Genomic DNA, 25,068 nt, shown 5'->3' with positions numbered 1-25,068 from the left:
CGCTAAGGCATCTCTCCAGCCCAGTGTGACACCTTTTAAACAATGACCACTGCACCGGGTTCTTTGCTCCCAGAGGTCCATAACCGGTCCCCTCCACTGTCTGCACTTCCTCCTTCCAGCGAGCAGTTAGTTTCTGGACCCTGAGCGGGACCTCATCTCTTTTGGCGTGTCCACCCTTCACGGGAAGCTTCTTAAGTTGTCCCAGCAGAGCTCCAAGGTCGTCCAATCCCGCAGCTCCACGACTCCACCCGCACAGCGCACCTCGCAGCAGTCTGACTGCGGAGCGGAGCCGGGGCCGAGCCGCGTCTTCCGCGCAGGTCCCGCCCCGCGCAGGGCGTGTCCGGGCGGCGTGGGCGTGGCGCGCCGGGGGGCGGGCGGGCGGGCGCCGGGGACGCGGGCAGACGTGCCGTACGCGCCCCCGCGGCGGCCGGTGCCTGTGGGCCGCACGCCGCCCTCTGGGAGGCGGCGCGCCGCGTCGCGTCGCGGGGAGCCATGTTTGTGGCGCGCAGCATCGCGGCGGACCATAAGGATCTCATCCACGATGTCTCCTTCGACTTCCACGGGCGCCGCATGGCCACCTGCTCCAGCGACCAGAGCGTCAAGGTGCGCGCGCCGCTCGCGGCCCGGGCGGGAAGGGAAAGGATGGGAGGAGAGGAGGGATGCGGCGTGGAGGGAAGGGACTCGTCCCGACGTGGGCTCACGCCGCCAGGCACGACGCATGGGTGTCTCGGGGCGGCGGGTCACCCCGGATGGAGGGGCCCGCGCCGCCGCACCCGGAAGCCACGAAGCTTTCTCCCGCCCGCGTATTATGGGGTCACGGCAGCCCGGCGGCGTGTGGGACCTGCCGCGCATGCGCCCGCCTGACGGTTTCTGGCCCCTGGCGCGCATGCGCCAGGCTCGTTTCCGGTGTTGGAATCCCGTGGCTGGTGGTCGGGAGTGTCTGGGCTGGCCCTTGGCTCTCATGCAGCCAGAGGCTTCTCGTGGGACTGGTGGGGATTTTTTTCTTTTTCCCCTTCCTTCGACGTAGGGTTTCTCTGTAGCCCGGGCTGACCTGGAATGCACTCTGTAGTCTCAGCGAGGCCTCGAACTCACGGCGATCCTCCTACGTCTGGGTCCCGTGGGCAGTGCGCCACAACGCCCGGCTACTATTGTTATTATTATTACTTTTTTTTAGGTACGGTCTTAACTGTGACCTGGAAGTCAGTGTGTAGCCTAGGCTGGCTTCAAACTCAGTGACTACTGCCTTGGCTTCTTGGGTGCTGGGATTACAGGCTTGAATAACCTCACCTTGCCCGGGATTTTTTTTTTTTTTTTTAAGGTAGTGTCTCACTGTAACCCTGGCTGACTTGGTATTCACTCTGTATGTAGCCCAGGCTGGCCTCAAACTCCCCCAAGGCAGGTCTTGCTCTATAGCTCAGGCTGATCCGCAATTCACTATGTAGTCTCAGCGTGGCCTGGAACTCTCGACAATCCTCTTCCCTTTGCCTCCCGAGTGCTGGGACTAAAACACCACACCCGGATTTTTTTTTTTTTTTTTTTAATTTGCAAGCAGAGAGAATAGGTGCACTAGGGCTTCCTGCCACTGTAAACAAACTTCTGATGTGTGTGCCACTTTGTGCATCTGGGTTTACGTGGGTACTGGGTAATTGGACCCAGACCGTTAGGCTTATTAAGCAAATGCCTTTAACCGCCTTAAATACCATCTCTCCAGCTCCATGGTGACATTTTCATGTGGGGTTAACATATTTCAGTTATATTTTGTCCTTTCTTACCCACTTGGCCCACTCCCACTCCCGCTGATTTCCTTCCCGATTTGTCCCCATTCTCCTTCCTTGTCTTTGGCTTTTTGTTGTGACCCAGTGCATTTCATTGGGGTTGTTCACAGGAGCGTGGGCGGGCCCCTGTTCCCAGTGGCTGTGTGACTACAGAAAGTCTCTCACTCATCCACTGCCTGCCTGTGTTCTTCAGTCTCAGCTCTTTACCCTCTCTCACTGTGTTTTGTCACGTCACCACCTTCCCGCCCTGGCTGTCTTCACCCATTTGCTGCTGCCCTTCCAGCTGTCAAGCATCTGGCTACCTTGTCACTTGCACAGTGAGGCTCACCAGCTGCTTCCCGGACTCTCCTGTCTCTGCCGTGGCAGTTGTGTTACCAGTCCAGCCCCGTGCTATAGAAAATATACAGTTGCTGGACATCGTGGTGCTCACCTTTAATCCTAGCATTTGGGAGGCAGAGGTAGGAGGATGTTGTAGTCAGCTCCTCAACTTCCAAATAGACAGAGTTTATGGGAGGAAGGGATTTATTTCAGCTTAAGTCCAGGAAAGTTCCATCTATGATGGAAGAAGCTGGCTCCCATTAATACATCCAAGCAGAGATTTTATACAGAAGAATAAAAGTAAATTAAGCCTGTTTAAAAAGAAATAAATCCAAGCAGAGAGAGAGAGAAGGAAAAAAAAAAAAAAAGAAACACACCAAAAAGTAGCAAGCAAGCATGCACTGCTAGAACTCATACTGCTGTCTCCACACCTTTGGGCTGGAATCAAATCCCCCCCCCCAGTGACATGTACGGCCCCCCAAACCACAGCAGGAATCTTCCTGCTAGGGGCTGAACTTGCAAGTTCATTTTTTAAAAAAATATTAAAATCATTTTTATTTATTTATTTGAGAGGGACAGACAGAGAAAGAGAGAGAGAGAGAGAGAGAGAGAGCGTGTACATATGAGAATATGAATGGACGTGCCAGGGCTTCCAGCCAAATGAACTCCAGACATGTGCACCTCCTTGTGCATCGCCCTAACGTGGGTCCTGGGGAATGGAGCCTCGAACTGGGGTCCTTAGGCTTCACAGGCAAGAACTTAACTGCTAAGCCATCTCTCCAGCTGTGGTAAACTCATTTTTTTTTTTTTTTTTTTTGGTTTTTCGAGGTAGGGTCTCATTCTGGCTCAGGCTGACCTCGAATTCACTATGTAGTCTCAGGGTGGCCTTGAACTCATGGTGATCCCCCTACCTCTGCCTCCTGAGTGCTGGGATTAAAGGCGTGCACCACCACGCCTGGCTCTGGTAAACTCATTTTTAATAAAACACCTCAGTCAATGGGCCCATACAGTCAAACTACCACAGAGTATGTGAGTTTGAGGCCAGCGTGGGACTTAAGAATGAGTTCCAGGTCAGCCTTGGCTAGAGTGAGTGCCTCCCTTGGAAAAAAATAAGCAAAGAAATAAGAAAATATACAAAACCAATCCAGGGAAGCCTTTTTTTAAAAAAATTTACTTGTCAGAGAGAGAAAGAGAATATGAATGAATGAATATGAATGGGCACGCCAGGGCCTCCAGCCACTGCAAGTGAACTCCAGACATGTGTGCCCCCTTGTGCATCTGGCTAGCGTGCGTCCTGGGGGAATTGAACAAGAGTCCTTTGGCTTTGCAGGCAAATGCCTTAACTGCTAAGCCATCCCTCCAGCCCCAGGGAAGCCTTTTATTGGGCCTAATGCTGCAGTACCAAAGATGGTTGTGGAGTGGGTTCAAGACAGAAGGGTCACTCACAAGTAGCTTAGTGAGCCTGAGCAGCCTACTTATGTAGCTGTAGACGGGGTACTTGGACCAATCAAAGCTTTATACCTTTAGCACTATAGTAATTCATCTCCTTGACAGTCAGTGGGAGGGTCTCTCTCTCTTGTCTAGGTGGAAATGGTTCACAGTCCTCTAGAGTTCACCAAAGCTTGTGATCCACAGTTTTATACAAACTGTTCCCAAGAGCACTAGCTGGGTTTGGGTGTTCAGAACCAGGGCACTCAGCTAAAATTGTAGCCTTTCAAGGCTTCTGGGAGGAATTCAAACAGGTCTAAGAGTAGTCTGGCTGGTTAGTTGACAGGCTTGATTAAGGCACCAGGGAGAGTCCAACAGGTGCTAATTAGGGAGTCACATTGGCCCATTCCTCTAATTTTTTTTTTCCCCCCAAGGTAGGGTCTCACTCTACCTCAGGCTGACCTGGAATTCACTATGTAGTCTCAGGGTGGCCTTGAACTCACGGCAGAACTCCTACCTCTGCTGCTGAGTGCTGGGATTGAAGGTGTGTGGCACCACACCCAGCTTATTTTTTTAAAAAATTCATTTATTTTTTGGTTTTTTGAAGTAGGGACTTGCTCCAGCCCAGGCTGACTGGAATTCACTATGTAGTCAGGCTGTCCTCAAACTCAAAAGTCCTGTCTCTCCCGCTCTGGGATTACAGGTGTGTGCTCCCAATGTCAGCTTCCAGCTCTTTGTGTGTGTGATGTGTGTGCTTGTTGGAATGTGTGTATGAATGCAGATGTGCGTGCACATGGGTGGTAGGGTCTCGTTCCAGCCCAAGCTGACCTGGAATTTACTACGTAGTCTCAGGGTGGCCTTGAACTCATGGTGATCCTTATACTTCTGCCTCCCAAGTGCTGATTAAAGGTGTGCACTACCAAACTCTACCCTCATTTTCTTTTGTTTTTTAATTTTAATTTTTTTATTTTTAAAATTATTTATTTATTTGACGGAGAAGGAGGTAGAGAGAGAGAGCGAATGGGCACGCCAGGGCTTCTAGCCACTGTGAATGAACTCCAGATGCTTGCGCCCCCTTGTGCATCTGGCTAACGTGGGTCTTGGGGAATCGAACTTGGATCCTTTGGCTTTGTAGGCAAACGCCTTAACCTCTAAGCCATCCCTCCAGCCCCCCTCATTTTCTTTTTTTTAACATTATTTATTTGTTTATTTGGAGATAGAGACAGACAGACAAACAGACAAAGAGAATGGGCACTCCAGGGCCTTGAGCTACTGCAAATGAACTCCAGATGCATGCTCTAGATTTCATCTGGCTTTATGTGGGTACTGGAGAATCAAACCTGGGTGATTAGTTAGACTCTACAGGACAGTGTCTTAACAAGTTTGGAATCATCTCCCCAGCCCAGGATCATTTTCTTTTTATTATTATTATAATTATTTATTTAGGGAGAGAGGGAGAATGGGAGTGTCAGGGCCTTCAGCCACTGCAAAAAAGCTCCAGGTGTGTGCGCCCCCTTGTGGCACATGTGTAGCATTGCGTGCTTGTGTCACTGTCCCTCTGGCTATGTGGGACCTGAAGATTTGAACATGGGTGCTTAGGCTTTGCAGGCAAAGGCCTTAACCACTAAGCCATCTCTCCAGACCCAGGAACGTTTTTTTTTTTTTTTTTTTTTTTTGGTTTTTCGAGGTAGGGTCTCACTCTGGTCCAGGCTGACCTGGAATTAACTCTGTCATCTCAGGGTGGCCTTGAACTCATGGCAATCCTCCTACCTCTGCCTCCCAAGTGCTGGGATTAAAGGTGTGCGCCACCACGCCCGGCTAGGAACGTTTTCTTAATAATTACCACTACTAAGGGCTTTATTAATGTCTGTTAATGCAACTGACATTCTTTGCATTGTCCTCTTGTTACTGAATTCTTTAGTTTGTATATTGTCAGAAGTAGTATAATGAGGGTTGGAGAGATGGCTTAGCAGTTATGGCCTTTGCCCTGTGAAGCCTATGGATCCTGGTTTGACTGCCCAGAACCAGCATAAGCCAGATGCACATGGTGGTGCATTCTCCTGGAGTTTTTTTTTTTTTTTTTTTCCCCCCCAGTGGCTAGAGGCTGGTGCATCCGTTCTCCCCCCATCTCATAAATAAATTTTAAAAAATCATCAACTTAGCATTTAACATGTCTTTTTTGTTGTTGTGTTTTTTGAGGTAGTGTCTTGCTCTAGTGTAGGCTGACTTGGAATTCATTATGTGGTATCAGGGTGGCCTTGAACTCATGGCAGTCTTCCTACCTCTGCCTCCCAAGTGCTGTGATTAAAGGTGTGTGTCACCATGCCTGGCTCTTGTGACCTTCCATTCCCCACCCCCCTCTAGGTAGGGTCTCACTCTAGCCTAGGCTTGCCTGGAATTCACTATGTTGTCTCAGGCTGGCTTGAATTTGTGGTGATCCTTCTATCTCTGCCTCCCAAGTGCTGGGATTAAAGGTGTGTGCCATCATGCCTGGCTTGCTGTGCCATTTTTATTTTTTATTTTTTTGAGGTAGGGTCTCATTCTAGCTCAGGCTGGCCTCAAACTCATGGTGCTCCTATTACCTCTGCCCCCAAAATTCCGGGATTAAAGGCGTGCGCCACCATTCCTGGTTCACTGACTGTGAATTTTTGTTTTTTTCGAGGTAGGGTCTCACTCTAGCACAGGCTGACCTAGAATTCACTCTGTATTCATTTTCAGGGTGCCCTTGAACTCTTGGCGATCCTCCTACCTCTGCCTCCCGAGTGCTGGGATTAAAGGTGTGCGCCTCCACACCCGGCCGTGCAATCCATAATTTTGAGGGGTGATGAAGTTGAATATTTTGCTTTAGCTTTGGCTACATGTACCATTGTTCCAAGTTACTGGTGATTAAACTTTATATTTGTAACTCCAAAGTTAACAATACCCACTGTGTTTTTGCAGCCATTTACTGATGTTTAGGATGGCTGTCCATTTTTACCAGTGTCATCCTTGTAATTTAACACTGTACCTATAAACTCTCCATCTCTACCTCTCTCGAGTTCCCTTGACACACCTTCCTGGCTGAGATGAAGCAAGGTGCTTGTCTTTTTTTTTTTTTTTTTTTTTTAATTTTTATTTATTTATTTGAGAGTGACAGACACAGAGAGAAAGACAGAGGGAGAGAGAGAGAATGGGCGCGCCAGGGCTTCCAGCCTCTGCAAACAAACTCCAGACGCGTGCGCCCCCTTGTGCATCTGGCTAACGTGGGACCTGGGGAACCGAGCCTCGAACCGGGGTCCTTAGGCTTCACAGGCAAGCACTTAACCTCTAAGCCATCTCTCTAGCCCGGTGCTTGTCTTTTTACTTGGCTTATTACTGCAAACAGATTTTTTTCATGATGTATTTAGTCCCAGGATTTTTTCATTTTCTTGTTCTTTCTGTGTTGGTGCACTCATAGCTTCAATACGTTTTCCATGGACAGTGTTTTTAACTTCTTTCTAGTGTTCCAAAGCAGAAGCAAGGGGTGAGTGCCTCACAGATAAAATGCATCCTTTAGGCATGAGTTACAGTACTGTTGGCTGTGAGTTTAATGCTCATGAATCAACACTGCATATTAAATAAGGCGTCTAAACAAAACCTGTGAAACAGCTTTACATGAAACTGTTCAGAGCAGATGCGCACAGGGACTTAAGCTGTCAGGAGCACTGTTTCAGCAGTCAAGGTGACTTGACCGGAGCCTAAGCTGTCAGGAGCACTGTTTCAGCAGTCAAGGTGACTTGACAGGAACCTAAGCTGTCAGGAGCACTGTTTCAGCAGTCAAGGTGACTTGACCGGAACCTAAGCTGTCAGGAGCACTGTTTCAGCAGTCAAGGTGACTTGACAGGACAGAGCTGGGGTTATTGCTTGGTAGTAGGACGTTGCCTAGCATGCACAAGGTCGTAGGTTCAGTCCTTAGTGCAAACTCCTCTCTCTAAAACAATAAAATAACCAGAGGAGGAAGGAATGAATTGAAGTGTAACTGTCTTTGTTTTCTTTTTCTTTTTTCTTTTTTTTTTGAGGCAAGCCCAACAGATTGACTTTTTTTAATGTGTGTGAGAGACAGACAGACAGTCAGACAGACAGAGACAGACACACGGAGAGAAAAAATGAGAGAATTGGTGTGCCAGGGCCTCAGGCCCTGAAATTGAGCTCCAGAGGTGTGGGTGGCCCCCTTGTGCAAATGTGTGAATTTGTGCATTTGCATCACTTTGTTTGTCTGGCTTATGTGGGACTTGGAGAGTTGTACATGAGTTCTTAGGCTTTGCAGATAAGCCATTTCTAACCACTAAGCCATCTCTTCAGCTCCTGTCTCTGTTCTTTGAGAGAGCTCAGGTTCTTAGAGTCTTTGGTAGTTGGCCTGGTGTCTGGCACAGTTTTTGGTGACCATTTCATTGAAGGTGTGAATGTTTCCTTACTGGTTATTTACTTTTTTGGCATGAGTAAGTTCAAGTAGTTTGGCAAGTTTAAGTTGTCTTACAGGTTTGTTTTGGCATTAGCTTTTAAGATTTCTTTGTATAAAGTAAGTTGTTTTTTATTTTCTTACAGGTCTGGGACAAAAGTGAAAGTGGAGATTGGCATTGTACCGCTAGCTGGAAGGTATTTATTTAATTTTTTTTGAAGGTACTTATTTTTACAGTGATTTAAGAAAATTGAAATGTTTTCCCCCCCAAATGCTTACTATTTATTTGGTTTGAAAACATTATAAAATTTAAAGCTGGGGGCTGGAGAGATGGCTTAGCGGTTAAGCGCTTGCCTGTGAAGCCTAAGGACCCCGGTTCAAGGCTCGGTTCCCCAGGTCCCATGGTAGCCAGATGCACAAGGGGGTGCATGCGTCTGGAATTCGTTTGCAGAGGCTGGAAGCCCTGGCGCGCCCATTCTCTCTCTCCCTCTATCTGTCTTTCTCTCTGTGTCTGTCGCTCTCAAATAAATATAAATAAATTAAAAAAAAAATTAAAGCTGGATGTGGTGGCACACACCTTTAAACCCAGCATTTGGGAGGCAGAGGTAGGAGGATCACCATGAGTTTGAAACAACCCTGAGATTACATAGTGAATTTCAGGTCAGCCTGGGCTAGAGTGAGACCCTGCCTTAAAAACCCAAACAAAGAAGGCCCCTCCCCACAAAATTATAAAATTTACATGTAGTTCTATATATAATTTTTCGAAAGCAGGGTCTAACTCAAGCCCAGACTGATCTGGAATTTACTCTTTAGTCTCAGGCTGGCCTTGAACTCAGTAATGACCCTCCTACTTCTGCCTCCTGAGTGAACAACTATGTGGCTGTCACCACATCCCAGCTTCAGAACATCAGCTTCAAAGTTTCCCTTGTGTCCGTCCATTTGCAGTAGGTTCTGTTCCTGCTCTAGACCCCAGTCATCTACCGACTCATTCTTCTGTCTCTATGGTTTCATTATTTATAGAAATTTTATGAGAATATAGTCACTGAGGCACAAAATGTCTGAAAGAATGCCTTAGAGGTGGAAAGATTTATTTTGGCTCACAGTGTCAGAGGGTTACTATATGGCTACTTAGCCCCCAGAGCTTATAGCTACAGGAGCATATAACAAGATGTCCTCATGAGGCAGAGAGACAGGAATGGCAGGAACAAAGTCCCACCAGTGAGAGAGAAGGCACATTTATTTTTATTTATATGGGTGTGCCAGGTCTCCATCACTGAAAACAAATTCTAGATGCATGTGCCACCATATGCATCCAGCTTAAGTGGGTACTGGGGAATCGAACCTGTGTCCTTAGGCTTTGTAGGCAAATGCCTTAACTGCTAAGCCATCTCTTCAGCCCTTAAATGTTTATCTTTCTTCTCTCTCTCTCTTTTTTTTCTTCCAAGTAGTGTTTCACTCTAGCCCAGGCTGACCTCGAATATGTTGCCCCATGGTGTCCTGGAACTCATGGTGATCTCCTACCTCTGCCTCCCAAGTGCTGGGTTTAAAGGCGTGCGCCACCACGCCCAGCTGTGTCTGTCTTCTCTTACTGAAGTGAAAGTATCTGAATCTGTTTCCTCAAGTAAAACCGTAATCTGTATGATGTAAGAGTAAACTCCATTGTTTTGTTTTTTAACTTCCCCAGACACATAGTGGATCTGTATGGCGTGTGACATGGGCTCATCCTGAGTTTGGACAGGTTTTGGCCTCCTGTTCTTTTGATCGAACAGCTGCTGTGTGGGAAGAAATAGTAGGAGAGTCCAATGATAAACTGCGAGGACAGAGTCACTGGGTGAGACATTTGTCAATATCCTTAGGGAGTTGGGATTGTGAACGATCAAGGAGCAGTCCTTCTAAGAACACCTCATGTGTGGACACCACTGCCCTCTGTACCGACCCTCCTGCAGTCGTTTCTTGCATGCTCTTCTGTTGATTTCTTTTTGTCTTGGCTTGCACTGGTGCTCAGAACCACCACTGTGACTCTAATGATGAACCTAGAGTATTTGCTTTGCATCTGCCATTACATATTTGTATATTTTTGTTTTTATTATTTTTTATTTTTATTTTTTTTTTTGGTTTTTCAAGGTAGGGTTTTCTAGCTCAGGCTGACCTGGAATTCATTATATAGTCTTTTTTTGTTTTGTTTTGTTTTGTTTTGTTTTGTTTTGTTTTTCGAGGTAGGGTCTCACTCTGCCTCAGGCTGACCTGGAATTCACTATGTAGTCTCAGGGTGGCCTCGAACTCATGGCGATCCTCCTACCTCTGCCTCCCGAGTGCTGGGATTAAAGGCGTGCGCCACCACGCCCGGCTCATTATATAGTCTTAAGGTGACCTCAAACTCATTTGATCCTCCTACCTCTGCCTCCTGAGTGCTAGGATTAAAGTTGTGCACCACCACATCTGGTTAGTTTTTGGAATTTTAAATTGTTTTTTATTTTTTGTTTTTTTAAAATATTTTTTTTGTTTTTTTTTCTTTTTTTTTTTAAATATTTTTTGTTCATTTATTATTTATTTATTTGAGAGCGACAGACACAGAGAGAAAGACAGATAGAGGGAGAGAGAGAGAATGGGCGCGCCAGGGCTTCCAGCCACTGCGAATGAACTCCAGACGCGTGCGCCCCCTTGTGCATCTGGCTAACGTGGGACCTGGGGAACCGAGCCTCGAACCAGGGTCCTTCGGCTTCACAGGCAAGCGCTTAACCGCTAAGCCATCTCTCCAGCCCATTTTTTTGTTTTTTTAAGGTAGGGTATCACTCTAGCCCATGCTGAACTGGAATTTCACTATGTAGTCTCAGGCTGGCCTTGAACTCATAGCAATCCTCCTACCTCAACCTCCAGAGTGCTGGGATTAAAGGTGTGTGCCCCCAGGCGTACCACAAAGAGAGGGGTAGTGGAGCATGGGTGCACCAGACTCTGTGGTGCTGCACATGAACTCTAGATGCATGTGCCACTTTGTGCACCTGGTTTTTCCTGGGTGCTAGGGAATTGAACTCAGATTGTTAGGCTTTATGGGCAAGTGCCTTAACTGTTGAGCTGTATCTCCAGCCCAGAAATCTTAGTTCTTGCTTGCAGCATGCTTTTCATAACAAAGCTTGGTGCATGAAAATTGTAATATTTTATGACACTGTGACCATTTCACTTAAGTGAGGTTGCTTGCGTAATAAGGTTATCTTTCTACTTTGTTTTATTTTATTATTATTATTATTTTTTTTTTCTAAGGTAGAGTCTCACTCTAGCTCAGGCTGACCTGGAATTCACTTTGTATTCTCAGGGTGGCCTTGAACTCTTGGCGATCCTCCTACCTCTGCCTCCCGAGTGCTGGGATTAAAGGCATGTGCCACCACACCTGGCTTAATTTATATTATGTTTTTAAGGTTTAGAGAGACTTATTAGAGTAAGAGAAGGAAAGAGCTGGGCATGGTGGCGCATACCTTTAATACTAGCACTCGGGAGGCAGAGGTAGGAGGATCGCTTTGAGTTCAAGGTAAGCCTGAAACTACATAGTGAATTCCAGGTTAGCTTGGGCTAGAGCGAGATCCTACCTTGAAAAACCAAAATGAGAAAGAGAGAAGGAAGGGGGGTCTGGAAAGATGGCTTGGCAGTTAAGGAGTGTGCCTGCAAAGCCTAAGGAACCCATGTTCGATTCCCCAGTACCCATATAAGCCAGATGAACAGGGTGGCACATGCGTCTGGAGTTGGTCTGCAGTGGCTGGATGCTCTGGTGTGCCCATTCTGTCTTCTCTCTCAAATAAACGAAAATTTAAAAAATACATTTAAGGGGCTGGAGAGGTGGGTTACTGGGAAAGCCAAAAGACCTCGGTTCAATTCCCCAGAATCCATGTAAGTCAGATGCACAAGGTGGTGCATGTATCTGGAGTTCATTTGTAGTGGCTGGAGGCCCGGGCGTGCCCATTTTCTCTCTCTCTCTCTCTCTCTCTCTCTCTCTCTCTCTCCCTCTGCCTAGTTTTCTCTCAAATAAATAAATTAAAATAAAATATTTAAAAATATATATTTAAAAAAGTAATTAAGCCAGGCATGGTGTCACATGCCTTTAATCCCAACACTTGGGAAGCAGAGGTAGGAGGATCACCATGAGTTTGAGGCCACCCTGAGACTACATAGTGAATTCCAGGTCAGCCTGGGCTAGAGTGAGACCTTACCCTGAAACCACCCTCCCCAAACAAAAAAGGAGTAATTAAGAAAGAGGGAGAGGGGGAAAAAAAGAGAAGGAAAGAGAAGAGAGTGCAGAGAGCTCCTTACTTGGAGGGCAGGAGCAGGTAAAGAGCCTCCAGCTGAGGGAAGGCTTACCAGAACCTGGAAGTTTAGGAGCCAGCCATGCTATTTTAAGGTAATAATTATAGCTCACTAATGTGTTACTGATCATTATGTATACATGGTATTTTGTAAAGTGTTTGTAGAAAATTGAGTCTGAGGCAGTTTATTTACTATTGTGTGCATGCGCTTGCACAAGGGGGGGGGAGAGAGAGAGAGAATATGAATGGGTGAGTCAGGACTTCTAACCATTGCACACAAACTACAGACATGTGCCACCATGTGCATGTGGCCCATGTGAGATCTGGGGAATTGAACCTGTGTTCTTAGGCTTTGCAGACAAGCACCGTAACCATGAAGTCATCTCTCCAGCTTTGAGACAGTTTTTATTTATTTATTTATTTATTTATTTATTTATTTATTTAAATTTTTATTTTATTTATTTATTTGAGAGTGACAGACAGAGAGAGAAAGAGGCAGATAGAGAGAGAGAGAGAATGGGTGCGCCAGGGCTTCCAGCCTCTGCAAACGAACTCCAGACGCGTGCGCCCCCTTGTGCATCTGGCTAACGTGGGACCTGGGGAACCGAGCCTTGAACCGGGGTCCTTAGGCTTCACAGGCAAGCGCTTAACCGCTAAGCCATCTCTCCAGCCCAGTTTTTATTTATTTATTTTTTTATTTTCTGTTTAATTTGGTTTTTCATGATAGGGTTTCTCTCTAGCCCAGGCTCAGTTGGAATTCAGTATGTATTCTCAGTATGGCCTCGAACTCAAGGTGATCCTCTTCTCTGCCTGCCAAGTGTTGGGATTGAAGGCATGCACCACCACACCCAGCTTTTTATTTTTAAAAATATTTATTTACTTATTATTTATTAGAAAAGGAGTGAGAGACAGAGAAAGAGGTAGACAGAGAGTGAATATGAGCACGCCAGGTCCTCTAGCCACAGCAAACAAGTCCCATACACATGTGCCACTTTGTGCATCTGGCTTTACATGTGTACTGGGGAATCGAACCTGGGTCCTTAGGCTTTGTAGACAAGCACCTTAACACTGAGCCATCTCTTCAGTCCCTGAGACAGGTGGTGTTTTTTTTTTTTTTTTTTGGAGGTAGCATCTCACTCAAGCCCTAGCTGACCTGGAATTCACTCTAGCCTTGAACTCATGGTGGTCCTCCTATCTCTACTTCGCAAGTGCTTGGATTAAAAGCATGCACCACCACGCTCTGCTCTAGTTTTTTTTTTTTTTTTAATTTTTATTAACATTTTCCATGATTATAAAATATATCCCATGGTAATTCCCTCCCTCTAGTTTTTAAATAGCTTATTCAAGGATATATACTAGTTAATGGCGGACACTTACTGTGGGATTTTAAAACACATGTTCCTCCAGATCTATTTTGTTTTTGTGTATGATATAAATTGTTTGTTTGTTTCAGGTGAAGAGGACGACTTTAGTGGATAGCAGAACATCTGTTACTGATGTGAAATTTGCTCCCAAGCATATGGGTCTTATGTTAGCAACCTGTTCAGCAGATGGTATAGTAAGAATATATGAGGCACCAGATGTCATGAATCTCAGCCAGTGGTCTCTGCAGCACGAGGTCTCCTGTAAACTAAGCTGTAGTTGTATTTCTTGGAACCCTTCAAGGTAAGCTTACACATCATATCTCCAGTAACATAATTGTACCAAAATACCAACACAATAGTAATATATATATATAAGTGCTGGGATTAAAGGCATGTACCACCATGCCTGGTTTAGGCGGATAATTTTTAAGTTGAGAATTTGATGGTTTAATCTTTCAACGATGCTGTCCTTATTTCCTAGTCCAGTTCATTTTTTAAAAAAATTATTTATTTGTTTGAGAGAGAAGGAGAGAGAGAACATGAGAATGAGAATGGGTGTGACATGGCTTCTTAATTACAGATGCATGTGCCACTTTGTGCATCAAACTTGGTCCTGTGTCATACTGTGTGTGACATTTTCAAGCACACAGATGTGGCTGTATGGGTATGATAGTGATATAAATGTCACATTTGGGACAGGCTGGTTATAGGTTGCTATTTGTTTGGCTCTGTTTTTTAGTGATCTAAATTCAGTTGTTTATTTCATCATGTTAAATGTGCTTACTTTTCACTTCTAGTTCTCGTGCCCACTCCCCCATGATAGCTGTAGGAAGTGATGACAGTAGTCCAAATGCAATGGCCAAGGTTCAGATCTTTGAATACAATGAAAACACCAGGTCAGTACTGCGTTTAATTTTAAAAACAATACTCCTTTATTCCTTAACTGAGTTGTATATCATTCATTGTATGATGTAATAGATATATAGATTTTTTTTTCTTCAAAGTAGAGTCTTACTCTAGCCTAAGCTGACCTAGAACTCACAGTGACCCTCCTACCAATGACTTCCAGGTGCTGAGATTAAAGGTGTGCCAAGTTGTTCTTGAACCAAGAGGTCAAATTTCATCCTTTAGCCTTCCCTCCCTTGCCCAAACCTATTATTTATTTATTATTATTATTTTTTGTTTTGCAAGGTAGGGTCTCACTCTAGTCCAGGCTGACCTGGAATTCACTATATAGTCTCAGGGTAGCCTCCTACCTTTAACATTCCTTCTACCTCTGCCTCCTGAATGCTGGGATTAAAGGCTTGCGCCACCACGCTTGGCTGGATATATTCTTGAATTTCTTTTTTTTTTTCTTTTTTGATTTTTTGAGGAAGGGTCTCACTCTCGCCCAGGCTGCCCTGGAATTCACTGTGGAGCTCAGGGTGGCCTTGAACTCACAGCGATCCTCCTACGTCTGCCTTCCGAGTGCTGGGATTAAAGGTGTGCGTCACCACACCAGGGTTTTTTTTTAACTTTCTTTTTTTTTAATTCTTGAATTTCTGATCCTCTTGCCTCTATCTCCCAAGTGCTGGGATTACAGGTGTACACCTGGCTCCCATTTCAGCCATCTGGCACATGCCCACTTTGAGCTGCACTCTGATAATGCAGAATAAAAGAAGCGAAAGTACTTGATCTCCCAGTATGTCCTGTCTTCTGGGGAATGAACAGTAGTGTTAAAAAATGGGGCAAGGGCTGGAGAGATGGCTTAGTGGTTAAGCGCTTGCCTGTGAAGCCTAAGGACCCCGGTTCAAGGCTTGATTCCCCAGGACCCACATTTGCCAAATGCACAAGGGGGCACAAGCATCTGGAGTTCGTTTACAGTGGCTGGAGGCCCTGGCACGCCCATTCTCTCTTTCTCTCTCTGTCTCCCTCTTTCTCTGTCTGTCGCTCTCAAATAAATAAATAAAAATAAACAAAAAAACCTAAGCAGAATATTAAAAACAAAATGGGGCAAATGTCACAAGCTAAAAGATTCAGGATGTTGAAGGGTTTATACCTGGGGGAACCTAGTGGAAGGGTTAGTTGAGAATGTTCCCTCAGAGGAGACAGGAGTTAGCTAGACAAGGAGGCTAGAAGCCCTGCAGGTGAGGAAGATGCCATGTAGTAAAGGGCTGGAAACAAGACACAGCCAATTTACGGTAGTGTTGGACCTCACAGGCAAAGTAGAAGGGGGTTGGTGAGTAGGCAGTTCTTGAGACCTGTGTAGCGGAATATTTTTATTTTTGTTTTTTTGGTCTTTTTGAGGTAGAATCTAACTTTAGCTCAGGCTGATCTGGAACTCACTCTGTAGTCCCAGTCTGGCCTTGAATTTTGAACTCACTGCAGTCCTCCTCTCTCTGCCTCCCAAATGCTGGGGTTAAAGGCATGCACCACCACACCTGGCTGTAGAATAATCTTGTGAATTATATGAATGGGGTGAAAAGGATCTCATGATAATGAACCTCAGTGGATTCAGGGTAAGAATGCAGTTATATCAGCCCAGGTAGGAGTGTCTGTGGCTTTGGCATAAAGTAGGAGCACTGGGGATGGAGAAAAATGGGCCATTTGACAATAATTTAAGAGGTAGTATCAAGAGGATCTGGTTATTGATTGGATGTGGACAGTGATGGAAAAAGGGAACGGAGAAGTCAATCGTAATTTGGTGTTGAGGTTAGGATTTAGACATACAATTTGGGGGCCATTAATCCCCCAAACATTTGCATATTTTGCCTATATTCATAGGCTTATAACTTTTAAAAATATATTTCATAGAGGTTATTAGCAGGAGAGTCACAAATCAATGCATTATATAAAATAGGCATATGTATGGGCAAGTCTGGTTGTCAGGGAGAGATTTTTGGTGACATAATTTGGGGGTCATTATTCAGGCTATCACAGAGGCAAGTACTGATTGGATTGAGCAGTTTAAAAAAATTGAGGTACATTCATGAGGGTATGCAAGTTTTATTTCTGAAAATTGAACGTGAGATTTTTTTAACAGGAAATATGCAAAAGCTGAAACTCTTATGACAGTCACTGATCCTGTTCATGATATTGCATTTGCTCCAAATTTGGGAAGATCTTTCCACATTCTAGCAATAGCAACCAAAGATGTGAGAATTTTTACATTAAAGCCTGTGAGGTGAGTATTCCTCCTGACTATTTTTGTTTGTGAACATAGTTAAGGTCATGTTCTGAAGATTAGATTGTTGATTGAACATCTTACATGTAACCTTTTGGAATGGGGAATTAATTTTAAACTTGCTCTTTTTGTTTCTGTGCTTTCTTTATGCTGTTCTTTCTTTCAGAATTATATGTACTTGATTTCTGAGCTTTGCTAGGTGGAATGACACCCTTATCTGTTTTCCCTAAAACAATCTTAGTATCATTTATGCGGTGGGAACACTACTTCAGGTCTGGGAGAAGTCAAATGAAACTAGTCTAGCTCAAGGGCTGAGAGATAGGGGAGGGACATGGATGTGCATATTGTTATAAAACAAGGTGGTGAATACATTTGTATTTCTTACAAATAAATAATTGGCTGGAGATATGGTTCAAGGTTTAAGGCACTTGCTTGCAAAGCCCAATGGCCTGTGTTCAGTTCTCTGGTACCCATGTAAAGCCAGAGGCACAGAGTGACATGTGTCTGGAGTTCATTTGCAGGGGGAGGAGGCCTTAGCATACCCATTCTCCCTCCCTTCCTCTTCTCTCAATCAATAAATATTAAGTATATATATGTATACAAACATATTAAAAAAAAAAAACTTAACTTTGGGCTGGAGGGATGGCTTAGTGGTTAAAGCATTTGACTGCAAAGCAAAAAGGACCCAGGTTCAATTCCCCAGAACCCACATTAGCCAGATGCACAAGGGGCACATGCATCTGGAATTCGTTTGCAGTGGCGGGAGTCCCTGGCATGCCCATTCTCTCCCCCCCTTTCTCTGTCAAATAAATAAATTAAATACAAAAACAACAACAACAAAAACTTCACTCTTTTTAAATTAACAGGAAAGAGCTTACTTCCTCTGGTGGGCCAACAAAATTTGAAATTCATATAGTGGCTCAGTTTGATAATCATAATTCCCAAGTCTGGAGGGTGAGCTGGAACATAACGGGAACAGTGTTAGCATCTTCTGGAGATGATGGCTGTGTAAGATTGTGGAAAGGTAAGATTTTTTTTTAGCAGAGGGTTTAAATTCTGCTTTATATAGCTACTTTAGAATTTTTCACTTAAATTATAAACTCAGGGCCAGGGGTGTTGGCTCAGAACTTAAGAGGCAGAGACAGGAGGATCCTTGTGAGTTTGAGGACAGCCTGGGACTGCAGAGGGAGGTCCAGGTCAGCCTAGGGTTAGTGAGACCCTACCTTGAAAAACACAAACAAACAAACAAACAAAAAAAAAATGTGAAAAATGAGATATCCCTTTCACCTAAAAATTGTCTTTAAGCTGGGCGTGGTGGCACATGCCTTAAATTCCAACACTTGGAAGTCAGAGGTAGGTAGATCGCTGTGAGTTTGAGGCTACCCGAAGACTACATACTGAATTGCAGGTCAGCCTGGACTAGAGCGAGGCCCTACTTCGAAAAACAAAAAAACAAACAAAAAAAAATTGTTTTTAATGTTTAACTGGAAAGAAATGTCATCTACTATGGTTTCTGTGTCTCATTTTCTTTTTCTTTTTTAAAAAAATTATGCATTTATTTAGAGACAGGGAAAGTGACAGTGACAGAATAGGCACACCAGGGCCTCTAGCCACTGCAGATGAACTCCAGACACTTGCTGTACTTTGTGTATCTGGGTAATGCGGGTACTGGGGAATCTAGCCATTTCCTCTATCCCTTAGTTTCTTTCTTTCTTCTTTTTTTTCAAAAAATATTTATTTGAGGGCTGGAGAGATGGCTTAGCGGTTAAGCGCTTGCCTGTGAAGCCTAAGGACCCCCCTACGAGGCTCGGTTCCCCAGGTCCCACGTTAGCCAGATGCACAAGGGGGCGCACGCGTCTGGAGTTCGTTTGCAGTGGCTGGAAGCCCTGGCGCGCTCATTCTCTCTCTCCCTCTATCTGTCTTTCTCTCTGTGTCTATCGCTCTCAAATAAATAAATAAAAAATTAAAAATATATATATTTATTTGAGAGCAAGAGGCAGATAGAGAATTGGTGTGCCAGGGCCTATAGCCACTGCAAATGAACTCCAGATGTATGTTCCACCCTGTGCATCTCATTTATTTGGGTAGTGGGGAATCAAACCTAGCTAGATCCTTACACTTAGTAGGCATGTGCCTTAACCACTAGCCCACTGTCCAGCCCTCTGTCTCATTTCTTTTGGTTTTTCGATATAGCGTCTCACTCTAGCCCAGGCTGACCTGGAATTCACTGTGGAGTCTCAGGGTGGCCTCAAACTCACAGCGATCCTCCTACCTCTGCCTCCCATTCTTTTTTTTTTTTTTTTTTTTTTTTTGGTTTTTTGAGGTAGGGTCTCTGATCCAAGCTGATCTGGAATTAACTTTAGAGTCTCAGGGTGGCCTCGAACTCATGGCGATCCCCCTACCTCTGCCTCCCGAGTGCTGGGATTAAAGGCGTGCGCCACCACGCCTGGCTCTTGTCTCATTTCTTTACCAGTCTTTTTATTAGAGGGGTTATAGATTTGTGACATTGTATAGTATGTACATAGTATATAATTCCTAATCATGTGATTTATTTGGCTATTTTTCTTTCAGCGAATTATATGGACAATTGGAAGTGCACTGGTATATTGAAAGGTAATGGGAGCCCAGTTAATGGGAATTCTCAACAGGGAAATTCAACTCCTTCCCTTGGCTCAACTATTCCAAATCTCCAAAATTCATTAAATGGATCTTCTGCTAGCAGGTAGGCTATTCATGGGAAAGCAGAGACTATCTTTTAAATTATCCTGATGGTTATACTAAAAGTGCTATTTCATGAACTTTAGGATTGAGTGAAAAAATTCACACATAATTATTACCCGAACTAAAATTCACTTTTAATTAAAATTTTTTTTGTTTGTTTTTATATATGTGTGTGCACATACAACACCATGTGTAGAGGTCAGAGGATAACCTCAGGGTGGTAGTCCTTGCCTTCCACCCTGTTGTTTGAGACAGGGCCACTTGCTGCTAAGTATGTCAGTTGAGCTGGCCTAAGAGCATTAGGATCCTCCTGGGTTTGCCTGCCTTCTGTTGCTGTGACTTGTGATTAAAGGCCCACACACTTCTTTTGAATCTTGAACTCAGCTTGGCAGGCTCACAAGCTCCTTTTAACCACTGATCTCTCTCTCTAGACTAAAAATGAACTCTTTAATTTTCTCTTGGGCCTGGGGAGATGGCTTAGCATGACGACTAGTGGATTTTTAGCATGGCAGCAGTTTATAATCCCAGTGTATCTATAGGAGACAGACAGAGAATCCCCCGGGCAAACTGCTTAGACAGATTAGATGAATCAGTAAGCTCTGGGCTCAAGTGTGAGACCCTGCTTCAGTAAAAATAAGAGGACAGCGATTGAGGAAGATACTGGTGTTAACCTCTGGCCTTCAAAGCGCATATATATGTGTACCTCCACACACAGTATGCATACATGCATGCACATCATACACACATGCACATGCAAAGCAAAAAAAAAAAAAAGATTTCAGTATTGGGCTGGAGAGATGGCTTAGCAGTTGAATCAATTGCCTGCAAAGCCTAAGGACCCGTGTTGACCTCTCCAGATCCCACCTAAGCCAGATGTATAAAGGTGATGCAAGTGCAAGGTTGTACATGTACACTAGGTGGTGCAAGTGTCTAGCATTTGATTGCAATGGCAGAGGCTCTGGCCAATTCTCCTTCTCTAAAAAAATCATTCTTTACTTGGTCTGTTTGGTCATACTATCTACAGTTAGACTGTAAGACCTTTACATTATATTCTGGAATTTAGTGATTCATAGCTTTGTGTTTCTTCTGCAGCAGAAGACAGAGGAAGAAGAGATTGGCTTTAATGGGTTTTCAAAATAAAAAAAAAATTTTATTTGAGACAGGCGGAGAGAGAGTGGGGGGAATGAGAATGGGTGTGCCAAGGCCTCTAGCTACTGCAAACGAACCCCAGACACAGGCTGCACCTTGTGCACCTGGCTTGTGTGTCACCTGGAGGATCGAGTCTGGGTTCTTAGGCTTCACCGGCAAGCGCTTTTACTATTAAGCCATCTCTCCTGCCTAGGTTTTCATCTTAGCTAAGCATTCGTATGTCTTAGTGCTTATAGTGTGGCCTTTATATCAAATCAGAATAAAATTTTAAATAAATAAGCTATGACTGTATAGAAGTCATATGATTGGACTTTGCGTTTAAAATTTCAATGGTTTTAATAGAAATGATAAAATCTGAGATCTTGTTTTTTTTTTTTTTAGTGTATTTTGTATACATTTGAACACTTTTTTAAATTTTTCAAGGTAGGGTCTTGCTCTAGCCCTGGATGACCTGGAGTGCACCTTGTATTCTCAGGGTGGCCTCGAACTCCAGCAATTCTCCCAAGTGCTGGGATTAAAGGCATGCGCCGTCATGCATATTGATAGGCTTTTGTGAATAATTTGGAATAAAGTTTAGGAAACTTCAAAACCCATCCTTAAAACTGTCTTGTGATTATCTTGCTGTTATTCTAAATAAAAGAAGAAGAAAGGACTGGACAGGGAGGCCTTTAAACCCAGGCAGAGGTAAGCTGTGAGTTTGAGGTCAGCCTGGGCTAGAGTGAAGACCCTACCTTGGAAAACCAAAGGGGGGAAAAAGAGAAGAAAGTTGTGCTTTCAATTCTACATCTTAAAAAAAATTTTTTTTTTATTATTACTACTGCTATTTATAAAGAAATTCTATTTGACTTTGATATCTTACATTCATTAGAACAGTTCCTTGTTACCATAGAAGATGAGTATACAGATGATTTATTTCATCAAGCAAAGAACACTAAATGAGTTAGTTATATTTTTGGGGGCAAGCCCAACAGATTGGCATTTTTTAATGAGAGAATTGCCCTCCAGCCACTGTAATCTAATTTCAGACACGTGTGCCACTTTGTGCGCATGTGTGACCTAGCGCATCTGGCTTATGTGGGATCTGGGGAGTCGAACATGGATGGGTTCTTAGGCTTCACAGGCAGTGTCTTAACTGCTAAGCCATCTCTGCAGCCCAATTAAAACAAAAAAAATCTGATTTTAGCCAGCCATGGTGGCTCATGCTGTTAATCCCACCCAGCACTTAGGAGGCAGATGTAGGAGGATTGCCTTGAGTTTGGGGCCACTGTGAAGCTACAGAGTTCCAGGCCAGCGTGGACTAGATAGAGTGAGATACTACTTTGTAAAACCAAAACCAAACCAAACCAAACCAAACCAAAATTGATTTTAGGTTGGCTGCCTGTAGTGTGAATTTTCCCTTGTAAATAGTTGGCATGTTGGTCTGTGTTCTCATTGTGCCAGTAGCTGTCTGTGTTGGCTCTGTGATGCATTTTCCCTTTACCATTTGTATTGTGTCCTTCAACAGAAAGCACAGCTGAGCGCCAGCTAACTGGATAACTCGGGTGTTTTGCTGCTTGTTGCATGCACACAGGACAGGAATGGAGAGTCAACTCCTTTCCCCTTCCCCAGCGCCGTTTGACCTCTCCCAAGATACACCAGCAGCCTGCTCACTACTAAACCCAGCCCAAAAGGCCTTTCAAAAGACAGTGCATATCAGTTTTTGTACTAGTCAGTTTATTGACACTATTTAGAGAGGTTTTTGTTTTTTGTTGAGAATTCATCACCAAAACCATTTTTTGAAATGTACCTAAAACTAGCTTGGGTTTAAACACTGAAATGATAGGCAGCTGGGAGGAGGGAAAACATAATTTTATTCCGTTTGGAGAATATAGGTGTATTTCATTTTCTAAAACAATAAGCTAAAGTAATGAACTTTTGTAATTTTAATTTGAAGATTGAATAAATATTTTTCATAAAGATTGTTTTGAGTGCTAATTGCTTACCTTTTGTAGAATTGCTTTATATGTGATATTATTCCATTCAACTGTCATTTTCTTTGTAATTTTATTTTTTAGTTTTAGTAAAGGAGTAAGTTATTCAAGTATCTCTGGGGTTGAGATGAGAGTGATTTGGATGTACAGTTCGCAGCCCAGTAGAGCATTGCATCTGGTCCTGTTTTATGTGGTAGTAAAATAGTGGAAATATTGTGTGAAGCTCTTGACTCATTATAGAGCTGATGCTTCTAGTATGTGCATGACTATTTTTATGGTGTAACTATGACTTGATTTTCTTTAATATACAATTTGAAGTATCAGAAGTTTTGTTAAAAGTGCATGAAATTAACATTCCACATCTTAGGATTTTCTTTAGTTTGCTGTTTCAGTAAGTTCGTGTCCTCTAAAACTCTGATGACAATGCTATTAAAATTTTCCATTTACTAAGATACATAAACATTACGGGTAAGTTATAAGATGGTGGAATAACAGGGCATAATCATTCTTTCAGCCTTTTTACTAGTCAAAATTCTGTAACGATTCTAAGGTCTTTGCAGAACTATAAGTGTTTAATGATTATATTCCTTCAAAAGCTGTTACAGTAGTCAGCTTGACTTTGTGAAAGTGTATTGGAATTAGTTCTCAGTATCATGTTCACACTGAAAATATGTGCCTACCCTCACTACAATGTGGCATTGCTCGAAATTAAAAGAGGATATGTAAACTTTTAGAATAACATCAAATGTGTAAGAAGATGAGAAAATGTTTTAAATTTATAAAATTAATGTCTTTGTAACATACTGATACTTTTTTTGACATTCTGTTTAAGAGATTGTGTTTTTAAGTTTGTGTACTTCAGCAGTTGATTTAAGTGGTCTTGGTTTGTGCTTTTATTATGTTCTGTTAGTTGGGGCATGAATATACTAGCTTCTTTTTTTTTCTTTAAATTCCAGCATGTGTTTTCTCTTTGGTTCTCTTTGTATTTACTACTTTCTCTTTTTCTTCTGTTCCCCCCCTCCCTGTTTTTGTTTTGGTGTTTTGTTCCTGTCTTCATTGTTTCAGGTATTTCTTTCCCCCTCTGGATTCCCCAAGGGCTGGATCAAGATGGTCCAGTTCTTCTCAGCTCCTTCCTCCTCCTCCTGCTCCTCTGGTAGAGCACTCTTGTGATGCCGACACTGCCAACCTCCAGTATCCTCATCCTCCCAGAGGGTATCTCTCTCGGCCTCTTAATCCCTTACCTGAGAATGAAGGGGTTTAAGTGCTGACTCAAAGGCCTCCTTACTCAAATGCTTGTAAATGCTTTCATCCCAGGCTGCTTTTTGATTTTCTTCATTTTCTTTCTGAAGAAGTTTTCTTATTCAGGATCTGTCTTGTATGTATTACAAATGCAGTGTTTGGAACCTAAACCATTTGTACATCTTGTCTAAGGAACATTGCTTTCATTTGTTGATTACCTTTGATAAAAGAGCTGTGAACAAGCAGACTTCATTGTGAAAGAGTCACAGCATCTGATTGCAAAGTGCCTGTTGGTTCATTTTATTTTGAGCTGTAATAGAGTTACATTTCTTTGACCTACTGATTAATGTAAAAGCATATCACTGTGGAGTTCACTCAGCCTTGGAGACATACTAGGAAGTGGTTTGAATCCTACAGGTTAATGTTGCAAATGGTGAGAATGTAAAGTAAATCATTCCTTTGTATAAAGCATCAAGACATAATATTTTTCTGGTTTAATTTTTTTTTAAAAAGGAATTGTCTTTCACTACCTGGAATTACTGTTTAAAGCTTTTGTAATTATTGTCTAAGTATTATTTAATAAAAATGTTTTAAAACACATGAGTCTGTTGCCTTATAAAAATAATACATATTTTATGTGCGTGGTGTATGCACTTGTATGTATCCACGCGGTGTCTGTACATTTGCCTGTTGTGGCTGGAAGGGAATACTTATGTCCTGGCTCATTGTTCTTCTGTCTATTCGTACTTGAGCTCAGGTCTCTCTCTCTCTCTTTTTTTTTTTTTTTGTTAAATTTAAATATTTTATTTATTTGCTTGAGAGAGAATGGTCGCGCCAGGTCCTCCAGCCACTGCAAACAAACTCCAGATGCATGCGCCCCCCTTGTGCATCTGGTTTATGTGGATCTTGGAGAATCAAACCCAGATCCTTTTGACTTTGCAGCAGATACCTTAACTGCTAAGCCATATCTCCAGCCCTTTTATTTTTTTGAGGTATGGTCTCTCTCTACCCAGGCTGACTTGGAATTCGCTGTGTAGTCTCGGTGGCCTTGAACTCAAGGCCTTCCTCCTACCTCTGCCTACCAAGCACTGGCCTTAGAATGTGTGAATTACTACTTTGTATTTTAAAATATATTTCTTTATTGTGGCAGGGGGGAGGGAGGAAGGAAAGGATAAGAGAGAATGAAAGTAAGTGTGTCAGGACCTCTTGCTGCTGCAAATGAACTCTAGGCG

The 25,068-nt window shown here is 43.4% G+C and overlaps 1 protein-coding gene across 2 annotated transcripts; it reads left to right on the top strand.

Annotated features, from left to right (window-relative positions):
- Nucleotides 1–465: 465 nt before the first annotated feature.
- Seh1l (SEH1 like nucleoporin) lies at nucleotides 466–24,434 on the top strand. Of its 2 annotated transcripts, none has more exons than XM_045144225.1 (9): nucleotides 466–603; nucleotides 8,085–8,135; nucleotides 9,623–9,769; nucleotides 13,684–13,895; nucleotides 14,392–14,490; nucleotides 16,617–16,757; nucleotides 17,624–17,781; nucleotides 19,329–19,479; nucleotides 23,663–24,434. In XM_045144225.1, the coding sequence occupies exons 1-9, from the start codon at nucleotides 493–495 to the stop codon at nucleotides 23,856–23,858; spliced, it is 1,266 nt and encodes a 421-aa protein (XP_045000160.1). In that variant the 5' UTR covers nucleotides 466–492; the 3' UTR covers nucleotides 23,859–24,434. The 2 variants fall into 2 exon arrangements, with proteins under 2 accessions (XP_045000160.1, XP_045000161.1); XM_045144226.1 differs by lacking the exon at nucleotides 23,663–24,434 and adding an exon at nucleotides 22,132–22,586.
- Nucleotides 24,435–25,068: the final 634 nt, after the last annotated feature.

Source organism: Jaculus jaculus, chromosome 2, assembly GCF_020740685.1.
Source record: "Jaculus jaculus isolate mJacJac1 chromosome 2, mJacJac1.mat.Y.cur, whole genome shotgun sequence".
NCBI classification, from domain to species: Eukaryota; Metazoa; Chordata; class Mammalia; order Rodentia; family Dipodidae; genus Jaculus; species Jaculus jaculus.
This window is presented reverse-complemented; position numbering and strand designations above follow the sequence as displayed.

Bases quoted from the DNA above. Each gene is read 5' to 3' on its own strand.
- Seh1l (XM_045144225.1), top strand. From the start codon at position 493: ATGTTTGTGGCGCGCAGCATCGCGGCGGACCATAAGGATCTCATCCAC. The intron at 14,491-16,616 runs GTCAGTACTGCG...TTTTTTTAACAG, and splicing joins GAATACAATGAAAACACCAG to GAAATATGCAAAAGCTGAAA. The intron at 17,782-19,328 runs GTAAGATTTTTT...TTTTTCTTTCAG, and splicing joins CTGTGTAAGATTGTGGAAAG to CGAATTATATGGACAATTGG.